General features: G+C 39.2%; 1 protein-coding gene across 1 annotated transcript in view; it reads right to left on the bottom strand.

The window, feature by feature from the left end:
• Window positions 1-12,873, bottom strand: part of LACTB2 (lactamase beta 2) — a 38,558-nt gene that overhangs the window by 15,198 nt on the left and 10,487 nt on the right. Inside the window, exons 3-4 of the mRNA XM_055432055.2 lie at window positions 11,600-11,726; window positions 439-617 (exon numbers count right to left, since the gene is read on the bottom strand). Of these exons, the coding sequence (XP_055288030.1) occupies window positions 439-617; window positions 11,600-11,726 (306 nt within the window). The remainder of the gene's footprint in view (window positions 1-438; window positions 618-11,599; window positions 11,727-12,873) is intronic.

Genomic DNA, 12,873 nt, shown 5'->3' with positions numbered 1-12,873 from the left:
CAGGCAGGTTCTTCACCACTAGTGCCATCTGGGAAGCCCCACTGATTTCCATAGTGTGAGTTAAAAAACTAAAGCTCAGAGGTCAAATGTTACTTGGTTACATGGCTAAAATGCAGTACACAATAGAAATCAAGTTAACAAAATTAAAGATAGCTCATGAAATGAAAACATTTTCTGGTCCCAATAAGTTTATTTCCTTTGTTTAAAGAGTTCTATTAATAGCTGGGTAGATGTTAATAAATAACCCTATCTTTAAAAAAGTTATTAATACAACTCTCAGTCTTTTTAATTACATTGCTAGATAAGACTTAGGGGTGTAATTTAGAAAGAAGCAGTTTATACGTATCTCTTCAAGGCTGAAGACACACAGACAAACCAAAAGGAAATCTTTCTCATTATTTGAAACAAATGGTTTGCTAGGTTAAAAGAATGACCCACCTGGATATAAAACTTTAGCTTTGATTTTTAATAACTTTTTCAGGGAGTTCATATAATCATAGAGGTCTTCAAATACAGTTGTTCCTTCTCCTAGGATGCAATCTCCAGAAAACAGAGCATTTTCTTCTTCTAAGACTAGAGCCATATGATCATCAGTGTGGCCAGGTGTGTATATAACTCTAGTTCAAGGAAGAAATAGTAACAGTTGGAACTCATAGGCTTGGAAGAAATTTTGAGACATAACTTATTCTCTCCTTCTTTATGGACAAGACACAAATAAATGATGTCAACACATTTTCTAAAAAGAGTGGAGTCTTAACCACTGGTCTGCCAGGAAATCCCCTACATGAAGGTTGATGACCATACCAGTAATAGACCAGTTAAAGAACTAAGTCTAAATAATTTGTTCGGCAGAGTATTTGATTGCTCAGCCACATACAGGCAACCCTGTCTAGTAGTCATTTTTTTCTGTTATTTCTCCTATACTTTGAATTACTGCAGATTTCACATTGTTTTCTTGTCTACCACTCTACCTCACAAGGCTATGAACTCTGAAAGGCAGGACTCCTGTCTTATTCTCATCTTTATATTCCCAATGCTTAGCACTCAGTAGTAGCTAGTATCAATATATTGCTTTCCATGAGCCAGGCACTGACTTCAGGAATTTACAAGCATTATACACTTAATCCTTCCTACTAGTAATGGGGTGGGTACTATTAACCTCTCCATTTTCTATTTTAGATAACAAAATCATAGGAGATAGCAAAAAATGTCTGATGGGATAAGATTTAAATTATGTTTTATTTAGCTTGAGAGGTTACTTATCCTTACCTCTTTTTAAAAATACAACTTTATTTTTTGGCTGCAAAAATAGAGCTCTGTTTTGATGTTTTAAAAATTAATTTTATTTTTTCAGCTGCTCAATGCAGCATGAGGGATCTTAATTCCCTGACCAGGGATCAAACCCATGCCCTCTGCAGTGGAAGCATGGAGTCTTAACTACTGGACTGCCAAGGAAGTCCTTCTCTTTGCCTATTCTAAATAGTATTGCATTTTATGTGCCTGGAATACTTTTAAATAATTTTTCTCAATAATGGATTTTTTGGGGGGAAGATAGGGCAGATATAATTGCATATTTGCATTTACTGTATAGGAATTGAGTGTGTGTTTCTGGTCAAGACTGGATTGAACACCTACATCTCTTCTTTTCCTTCTAAAACATCAATAAAATTACCATAAAGGGATATGTGAAAAATGGCATAAACCCCCAGGAGTGCGGAGAATGGACCATATCATTAGAATTCTGGAAGCTAAAAGAAGATATATGAGTGAAAAATGACTTATTAGATGACAGAAAAACTGACATCTAAGCTGGCAGAAGTGAAAGCTGAGACCCAACCAGGTTCACACTTCCCAAGTGTCAGGTCTCTGGACGTGGGGTGCCAGGAATCTAGAAGTAGAGGATGAAGCAGGGAGCGGAGGCTAAAGGAAGAAAGATTGGTTGAAAGTGTATTTAACAAACATTCAGGTCTTCAGATTCCCCTCTCGTTTGGAGCAGCCTGACAAGCACCTCCAACCCCACTGAAGGAAAAGACTGGAGATTTAATCTTCAACGAGGGAAACTTCAATGAGGGTGAAACATAGGCACCGACAGAAGCAGCGACGTTCTTCTAAAAACAGGAAGACCACATGAGTGCACGTGGATCCCCACGCCTTCTTTCGACACTCAGCTCCTTTAATGCTGGCAGCCGGGCCTTTACTCTTCATGAAGATGAGAAGGGTCTTTGCTGGGAAACATTCCCAGCTCAGGAAGAAAGACTCTAAGATTCCTATGTTGGAAATTCCCCAACTAAACAATTCATCCAGGTGACGCCACAGTGTGGTGCACAACCTACAGGAGCCCTCTCACGTTTTCAGAGCTCCCAAATAGCTGTCATCTCCCTTAGAAGACATCCTGGAGGAGGGCATGGCAATCCACTCCAGTGCTCTTGCTGGGAGAATCCCCATGGACAGAGGAGCCTGGCGGGCTACACTCCATGGGGTCACAAAGAGTCTGACACGACCGAAGCGACTTAGCACACACTCACCCTTAGAAGACATTGGTAAACACCAGATCACCAGACATCTGAAGAAAGCCTTTCAAACGGAGGAGAGCAAATAGAAACAAGCAAACTAATTTGGAGGCCACAAATTATGAGCAAGAAAATTTCCAATGAAAACAAAAACACACACAAACCTCCCCTCCACAGCCACAAAGAAAAACAGCCCCACTAATGTCCTAGGAGGGATAAGAAGCTGCAACGATGAAACAAGAAAGAATAGTATGAACGGAGCATTTAGGTGGCAAAAAGATCTCCTGAAAGCTAAAACTGTGAGAAGAGAAAGGGAAAAATAGGATTAAGATAAAGATGATAAAAACCTCCCAGAAAGCACAGCAAAAAGGCAAAAAAGATTTAAAACAGGAGAAAAAAAAATAAAGTTAGGGGATGAATCTAAGCGTTCTAACAAAAGAGGAGGGGTTTTAATAAATGAAACAGGACAAAACAGATTAGAGAAAACATCAGTGAACAACTTCAGGAAAATTGTGAGACCTGAAGAACACAGGTTTCCAGACTGAAAAGGCCTCTCAAGGATCCAGCATTATAAACTTCCTCCAAGGTATACCACTGGGAATTTCTAGAACATAGTGAAGAAGAAAAAAAACAGGTGGTCAAAAAAGTTCAGCAATCTGAAAGGTTTCAGATTTCTCAGTCTCGATAATGTATTAACTAGAAGGCAATGAAATCTTGCATATGAAACCAAGAAGGAAAAAAGATTTTCAACCTGGAATTTGCAAACAGTGCACTTTAAATCAAGTTGGCTTAAAGAAAGATATTTTTAGATATGAAAGTTCTTAAAAATGCACTTTCTCAGAAAGCTATTGGAGATGGGCTCCACCAAAACAGGAGTATTAAGAAAGAAAATTATGGGGTACAGGGGACAGGTGATCCAAGACTGGGGGGAGGCAAGGGGAAGCCCCAGGTGAGCATGAAGGGAATTCTGGGAGGATCATACAGTCAGCCTGGAAGAGACCCATCCAGGACAGCAAGTTAGGAGGCTCTGAGGGAGGTTCATCCAGAACACGGAAGTGCGAGAATCCCAGATACATTTAAAGATTCTGAGAGAACATTTATATAACTGGAGTTGAATTAATGATAAGTATATAGAAAATTATTCAAGTAACAAAACAATTATTAACTGCAGGAAAGGAAAATTAAGCACAGTTTACTACGTGGTTCAGCTGTAAATAGTATCTATAGTCCTAGTAAGGTTAACACTGAATACTGAGCTAACCAAAATTATGTATGACCCCAGAAGACTAGGAGACAGGAATGGAGCCCATAAATAAGAGAAGTGGGAAAACCAACTCTGATTTTTTTCAGAGTGGGAAATTAATTAAAAAAAAAAAAAAAAACTAAATGGGAAAGTCAAGATGCAGCAAAGGATCAAACAGCCCTTCAAGATTTGTTACTGTCACTGCTCCACCCTCTTTCATTTTTTCTCCCTAGAGGTGTCCCTTTTCACCCCTTTTGCTAATTATGTATGTCCCTTTTCACCCCTTTTGCTAATTATGTATGTCATGTGCCTGAATTTTTTTTGTGTGTGTGTGTCTGTCTGGCCCAAAAGAGCTACACTACCGAAGGTAATTCTGCATTCCTCTCTGCTTCAAGACCTTGAAAAGCCTACTTAATGGCCTAATAAACATATTTTCAAGTTTGGTTTTTAGATTCTAGCAAGTTATGACGAGTAAACCTTCTTCTGGGTTGCCTAGGTGGCACTAGTGGTAAAGAATCTGCCTGCCAGTGCAGGAGACATGAGACTTGGGTTCGATCCCTGAGTCAGGAAGATCCCCTAAAGGAGGGCACGGTGACCCACTCCAGTATTCTTGACTGGAGAGTCCATGGACAGAGGAGCCTGGCGGGCTACAGTCCACAGGTTCGCAGAGCTGGACTCGGCTGAAACGACTGAGCATGCACATGCAGGTAAACCGTCCTTGAATAAAGTAAGTTAGATCACGTTACTTTTCAAAGTCTAAAGTGAAGTGAAGTGAAGTTGCTCAGTCGTTGTCTGACTCTTTGCAACCCCATGGACTGTAGCCCACCAGGATCCTCTATTCATGGGATTTTCCAGGCTAATCTAGAATTAAAAAGAGAATCTATAAAAAATAGACAAATAAGTTTAAATTGTATGTCTTATTTAAGCTAACTCACAGGACTATATTATTAGTAAGCAACAATGAAGCTTCACTAACAAGATGTGTAACTATTAGCAACTAAAGGCTCAGTATTGTTATGGACTAACTCTAATAAACATTTAAAAGTCAGATAGTTTCACTATAATCTATGCCAGAGCATAGGTAAAGAAGGAAAACTTACAACTGCCAAACCAGATAAGGCTGCACAAAAAGAAAACTAACTACCCAATCTCATTAATGAATATTATTATAAAAATCTTAACCAAAATATTAGGTTGGCCAAAAAGTTCATTTGGGTTTTCCCCATAAGCTGGAATGGAAAAACCTCAATGACCTTTTTGGTCAACCCAATATTAACAAATAGAATGCAAAAGCAAATTTAACAATAACATAGTGATCAAATAAAGTTTATCAAAAATGCAAGGGTGTTTCAACATTTTAAGATCCCTGATAATAATAATAAAGCTATGGAGAAAACTAATAGGACCACTGCCCTAGACATTGCAAAGATGACAGAATTCAAATCGTAACAGTATTTAAGAAAACTGACACCACTCTAATGGCATTAATGATAATTAATAATAATTAGATGTCAACAAAGGAGTCCAAAATGCAGTACTTGGGTGCAATCTCAAAAATGACAGAATGATCTCTGTTCATTTCCAAGGCAAACCATTCAATATCATAGTAATCCAAGTCTATACCCCGACCAGTAATGCTGAAGAAGCTGAAGCTGAATGGTTCTATGAAAACGGATGTCCTCTTAATTATAGAAGACTGGAATACAAAAGTAGGAAGTCAAGAGATACCTGTATAACAGGCAAGTTTGGCCTTAAGAGTACAAAACAAAGCAGGTCAAAGGCTAACAGAGTTCTGCCAAGAGAATGAACTGGTCATAGCAAACACCTTCCTCCAACAATACAAGAGACGACTCTACACATGGACATCACCAGATGGTCAATACCAAAATCAGACTGATTATATCAGCCAAAAGATGGAGAAGCTCTATACAGTCAGCAAAAACAAGACCAGGAGCTAACTGTGGCTCAGATCATGAACTCCTTATTGCCAAATTCAGACTGAAATTGAAGAAAGTAGGGAAAATCACTAGACCATTCAGGTATGACCTAAATCAAATCCCTTATGATTATACAGCGGAAGTGACAAATAGATTCAAGGGATTAGATCTGATAGAGTGCCAGAAGAACTATGGGAGGAGGTTCCTGACACTGTACAGGAGGTAGTGATCAAGACCATCCCCAAGGAAAAGAAATGCAAAATGGAAAAATGGTTGTCTGAGGAGGCCTTACAAATAGCTGAGAAAAGAAGAGAAGCTAAAGGCAAAGGAAAAAAGGAAAGATATACCCATTTAAATGCAGAGTTCCAAAGAAAAGCAAGGAGAGATAAGAAAGCATTCCTCAGTGATCAATGCAAAGAAATAGAGGAAAACAGTAGAATGGAAAAGACTAGTGATCTCTTCAAGAAAATGAGAGATACCAAGGGAATATTTCATGCAAAGATGGGCACCATAAAGAACAGAAATAGTGTGGACCTAACAGCAGCAGAAGATATTAAGAAGAGATGGCAAGAATACACAGAAGAACTATACAAAAAAAAATCGTCATGACCCAGATAATCATGATGGTGTGATCACTAACCTAGAGACAGACATCCTGGAATGTGAAGTCAAGTGGGCCCTAGAAAGCATCACTATGAACAAAGCTAGTGGAGGTGATGGAATTCCAGTTGAGCTATTTATTTTAAATCCTAAAAGATAATGCTGTGAAAGTGCTGCACTCAATATGCCAGCAAATCTAGTAAACTCAGCAGTGGCCACCAGACTGGAAAAGGTCAGTTTTCATTTCAATCCCAAAGAAAGGCAATGCCAAAGAATGTTCAAACTATTGCACAATTGCACTCATCTCCCACGCTAGCAAAGTAATGCTCAAAATTCTCCAAGCCAGGCTTCAACAGTATGTGAACCCTGAACTTCCAGATGTTCAAACTGGTTTTAGAAAAAGCAGAGGAACCAGAAATCAAATTGCCAACACCTGCTGGATCATTGAAAAAGCAAGAGAGTTCCAGAAAAACATCTACTTCTGCTTTATTAACTACGCCAAAGCCTTTGAATATATCATAACAAAATGTGGAAAATTCTTAAAGAGATGAGAATACCAGACCACCTTACCTGCCTCCTGAGAAATCTGTACACAGGTCAAGAAGCAACAGTTAGAACTGGACATGAAACATTAGACTGGTTTCAAATAGGGAACGGAGTACGTCAAGGCTGTATACTGTCACCCTGCTTATTTAACTTACATGCAGAGTACATCATGCGAAACGCCAGGCTGGATGAAGCACAAGCTGGAATCAAGATTGCTGGGAGAAATGTCAATAACCTCAGATACGCAGACGACACCACCCTTATGGCAGAAAGCGAAGAACTAAAGAGCCTCCTGATGAACGTGAAAGAGGAGGGTGAAAAAGTTGGTTTAAAACTCAACATTCAGAAAACCAAGATCATGGCATCTGGTCCCATCACTTCATGGGAAATAGATGGGGTAAAAATGCAAACAGTGACAGACTTTTTTTTTTGGGCTCCAAAATCACTGCAGATGGTGACTGCAGCCATGAAATTAAAAGATACTTGCTCTGTGGAAGAAAGCTATGACCAACCTAGACAGCATATTAATAAGCAGAGACATTACTTTACCAAAAAGGTCCATCTAGTCAAAGCCATGATCTTTCCAGTAGTCATATATAGACGTGAGAGTTGGACTGTAAGTAAAGCTGAGCGCTGAAGAACTGATAGTTTTGAACTGTGGTGTTGGAGAAGACTCTTGAAAGTCCCTTGGACTGCAAGGAGATTCAACCAGTCAATCCTAAAGGAGATCAGTCCTGAATATACACTGGAAGGGCTGATGCTGAAGCTGAAACTCCAATACTTTGGCCACCTGATGTGAAGAACCGACTCACTGGAAAAGACCCTGATGCTGGGAAAGACTGAAGGCAGGAGAAGGGGATGACAGAGGATGAGATGATTGGATGGCATCACCAACTTGATGGACTTGAGTCTGAGTAAGCTCCAGGACGTCTACAGGGAAGTCTGACGTGTTGCAGTCCATGGGGTTGCAAAGAGTCGATATGACTGAGTGACTGAACTGACTGACTGAGATGATACCACTCTAAAGGAAAATGAGGAGGAACAAAGAGCCTCTTGATGAGAGTTTGAGAGGAGAGTGAAAAAGCTGGCTTAAAACTCAACATTCAAAAAACTAAGATCATGGCATCCAGTCCCATCACTTCATGGCTAATGATGGGGAAAAGTGGAAACAGTGGCAGATTTTATTTCCTTGGGCTCCAAAATCACTGTGGACGGTGACCAAAGCCATGAAATTGAAAGACACTTGCTCCCAGGAAGAAAAGCTATGACAAATCCAGACAGTGTACTAAAAAGAAGAGACATCACTTTGCCAACAAAGGTCCATACAGTCAAAGCTATGGTTTTTCCAGTAGTTCTGTACGGATTTGAGAGTTGGACCATAAACAAGGCTGAGTGCTGTGAAGAGCTGATACTTTTGAACTGTCGTGCTGGGAAAGACTCTTGAGATTCCGTTAGACAGTAAGGAGATCAAATCAGTCAATCCTAAAGGAAATCAATTCTGAATATTCATTAGAAGGACTGATGCTGAAACTGAAAGCTCCAATATTTTGGCGACTTGATGTGAAGAGTCAACTCATTGGAAAAGACCTTGAGGCTGAGAAAGACTGAAGGTAGAAGGAGCAGGGGGCAACAGAGGGTGAGATGGTTGGGTGACATCACTGACTTAATGCACATGAGTTGAGCAAACTGTGAGAGACAGTGAAAGACAAGGAAGCCTGGCATGCCACAGTCCATGGGTTGCACAGAGTCAGACATAATTTAGCCACTGAACAAGAAGAAAAGAGAAATGAGTATAACTTAGAATGATTTCTCCCTTACCAAAAAAAAAAAAAAAAATCAAATCCTTATAAAAAATTCTGCTAAAAATGTAATAGATATAAGGTACAAGAACATAAGCTACTAGTGTAATGGGAGCAATTATTTTTGAGAGGCATTAAGAACTGACATTAAGAACTATTATGCTTTTACAGTTTCTAAGTGTATGCTTTATATACTGCAAACAGTTACAATTTTATAGTTGCACCAATGTCAAGTTATTAAAGAGATGTTAGAAATCATCTCTGGTCTGATTAAGCCTGCTGCAACCTGTTAATGAAAGTATTCATGTTATATGAAAATGATTCCAGTAGGTATATTTCTAGCTAATATAAAAATATGTGAAGACGGTCTACAGAATGGGAAAACATTTGCAAACCATATATCTGATGAGGCGTTAATATCCAAAATACATAAGGAACTCAAACAACTCAACAGCAAAAAAAAAAATCCAATTAAAAAAATGACCAAAAACTTGAATAGACATTTTTCCAAAGAAGACAGATGAAAGACCAACAGGGACATGAAAAGGGTTCAACATTATTAGTCACTGGGGAAATCCAGATTAAAACCAAAATAAGGTGTCACCTCATGTCTGTCAGAATGGCCATCATCAACAACACAAGAGATGCGAAGTGCTGCTGTGTGTGTGAAGAAAAGGAAATGCTTGTGCATTACTGGTAGGACTATAAATTGATGCAGCCACTGCAGAAAACAATACGAAGAACTCTCAAAAAATAAAAAATAGAACTACATATCACCAGCAACTCTACTCCCAGGGATAGATCCTCAGGAAATGAAAACACTAACTTCAAAAAATATCTGTAGTTCAATGTTCACAGCAGTGTTACTTACAGTAGCCAAAAACATGGAATCAACCTAAGTGGCCACTGATGGATGAACGGATAAAAAAGTTGTGCGATACACACACACATGTACACACAATGCCGCATTATTCAGCCATAACAAATGAGGAAATCCTACCATTTGGGGCAACGTAGATGGATCCTGAAGGCATTATGCTAAGTAAAATAAGTCAAACAGAGAAAGACAAATACAACATGATCTCACTTATATTAAGTGGAATCTTAAAAAAAAAAAAACTCACAGAAAAAGAGATCAGGCATGCAGTGACCAGAGGTGGAGGGTGAGGGGAGGGAGAAATGGAGGAAAGGTAGTTAAAGGTACAAATTTCCAATTACAGGATAAGTACAAGGCATACAATGTACAACAAGAAGACTAAACACTGCTGTATGATCTATAAAAAAGCTGTTAGGAGAATAAATCCTGAGTTCTCATCACAAGGAGAAAATAGTTCTTTTTCTCTTTTTATTCTTTCTTTTTATCTATATGAGATGATGGATGTTAGCTGAACCATAATACATGTAAATCAAACCACCATGGAAAAAATAGTGTCGGTGTGTATCATATCTTATGGACAATCCTGTGAACAATCACAATAAGATGCATTTATGAACAGACCCAGTGGATTTTTTTTTTCAATTGAGACTCTTGGAAAACCATTCTTTTCAGAGTCTGCAAATTGCCTTTTCTGTCAAAGTGTTTGCAATGCCTCCTTCTCCACCTGCTGGGTTGAGGGAGGTCAGCATGGCGACCTTGAAAGCAAGGACTGAGGGTAATGGAATCACAAGGTGGAAGGAGCTTGAAACCTCACTTGCAGGAGGGCCCCTCACTAATCACTACCCACTTTTGGACTTTGACTGAGAAGAAACTTCTTCCATGTCTTAGCCATTACCCATTTCTGGGTTGGCTGACCACAGCAACTAGAATTAACTAACAATGATTAGTGAAGCTAAGGAGTTGATTACCTGAGGTACTTACATACAAAAAAAACTTAAAATTTAATATGTGCTATGACAAAACAATAAAGGTTATAGGAAAGTTAGTGGAAGGAGCAATAAATTTTGCCCAGAAAGGGTTCTTAAACTAAGTAATGGGTGGACTAGGTTTGAGGAATGAACAGATAAGTATCTGTCAGGGAGACAGGTTGAATGGAAGGGGCGATGCCTGGTACAGGGGATGGTACGAACCAAGGCACGGATGCACAGAATGTCCTTGTAATTGTGCCAATGAGGGCAGTGATGAGAGTGAAGACCAGGAACCTATGGGGCCAGACTGTGACACATCAGGGGAACAAACATTATCTTGTGTGCAGGGAGTGCTATTCTATGTTCCAGGTGACACGGGGTACAAAGGGTAGATTAGAAAGACAGGAAGATTGATTAAGAAGTAGTGGTTGAACCTATGGTGAAAAAGAGGCTGCACTGCCAAATATTTCTGAGGTTAAAAACCAACCCGATTAAATGTAGCAGGCGAGGGTGGGGAGGGGAGAAGGGGGAATGATAAGAGTGAAGAGGAGTCAGCTTCTATCTTAGGAGAACAAAAAATTCTATTAAGTACTAAGAGAAGTAACTATTCTGAAGTCGGAAAGCAAGTACAGTTTGTGGGGGAGAGAAAACCAGAATTAGTTCAGCTTTAAAGTTGAGTCTGAAATACCCTTTCAAATCCCTCAGACAGGTCTCAGGAGAGACAAGTCCGGCCTGAAATGTGTTTACTTTAGGAATGGGTCAGCCTTTGGAAGTGAGAGCATGAGAGAGCCCTGAATTTACCTAATGGGAAGATCCCTAAATCACCCTAGCAGGAAGCTACTCCATTTTTTAAAATTTAAATTTAATTTATTAAAAAAGGTCCTCAATTAATGCAAATAAACCATTTTAGAAAGGTAGAGAGAGTGAAAAGTCTTTTCCTCTGCTTATCAAGCAACCTGCTGTCTCTTCCCAGAGAAACCAATGTCAGCACATCTTCTGTATCTTCCTGGGATATATTCACTCAGACAAGCTAATGTGATGAAATCTCCCTTCTCCTGCTTTTGTAACATAGACGTAGATCCCCATCCTGCCTTCCCCAGCTCAAGGACATTGACTTACCTTAGTGTGGCACCTTCAGTCTTAATTATATCTCCATCTTTCACATAAACATACTGTTGCTCTCCGTTGCCTATAATTTCTTTTCTCTCAGGAATCCGTGGGAGTTTTTTAACGCAATAGGTAGTGTCTAGTCACAAAACATGTAAAATATATGAAGTCACATTTTAAGTGATAATTCAGCCTTTTACAAGATCAACTTCCAAACAGCCACAAACACTTGAGAGTGGCTGCAAAGTAAATCGACAGTAAGAGGCAACAGAAATTGGGATGAATTATAGCAGCATATCTCTGAGATGGTAACTATTTTTTCCCATCTTAACAGAGATTTTTATTCTGTCATGCCCTTCCAGGTCTACACAAAAGACTTTGTGTGTGTGTTTTTTTTTTTTTAAGCCTGATTTAGGATTTTAATACAGATTGACAGTTTTACCATAATGACAAAAAAATGGAAATATAATCCAAACATTTATGGAAAACAAAAAGATTTGATACAATTAATTAGCCTTTGTGTTTTTCGAGTCAGTCTTATTTTTATACAAAATTTGGAAATAGAATATCACAGTCTCAGCTAGCTTTGAGATCAAGATGGGTATTGAATACTGTATAGCACCAGGAACTCTACTCAAAGCTTTGTAATAATCTACATGGGAAAAGAATCTGAAAAAGAATAGATATATGTATATATATTTATGTCTGTCTGTCTATCTATCTATAAGATCCCCTATCTATCTATCTATCTGTCTATCTATCTATCAGATCCCATGAACAAGGAAATGGCAACCCACTCCAGTATTCTTGCCTGAAGAATCCCACGGACGGAGGAGCCTGGGGGCGGCTACAGTCCATTGGGTTACAAAGAGTGGAACACAAACGCATGCGTAAGTGAATTACTCTGTTGTACACCCGAAACTAACACAACACTGTAAATCAACTATACTCTGATATAAAATAAAAATTAAAAAAAAAAAGTGGGTGTTTAAAGAGCAGCAGTGCAGAACCCAGGAAAGTTTTTCTATGTAAGTGTCTGCTGCTGCTGCTGTGGCAAAGTCACTTCAGTCGTGTCTGACTCTGTGCGACCCCATAGACGGCAGCCCACCAGGCTCCTCTGTCCATAGGATTCTCTAGGCAAGGATACTGGAGTGGGTTACCATTTCCTTCTCTATTCTAAGTGCTGAACAAAGTAAATGAGATATGGCATCATGGCAGAACTTAATAAAAGGATGAGAGCATAAGGTTCCTTCTGTGAATGCTGAAAGGAAGCCCCAAACCCAGGG

Source organism: Moschus berezovskii, chromosome 16 (genome assembly GCF_049115385.1).
Source record: "Moschus berezovskii isolate FMDL1 chromosome 16, NW_MosBer_1.0, whole genome shotgun sequence".
Classification (NCBI taxonomy): Eukaryota; Metazoa; Chordata; class Mammalia; order Artiodactyla; family Moschidae; genus Moschus; species Moschus berezovskii.
The sequence above is the reverse complement of the archived record's forward strand: the minus strand, read 5'-3'. Positions and strand labels throughout refer to the sequence as shown.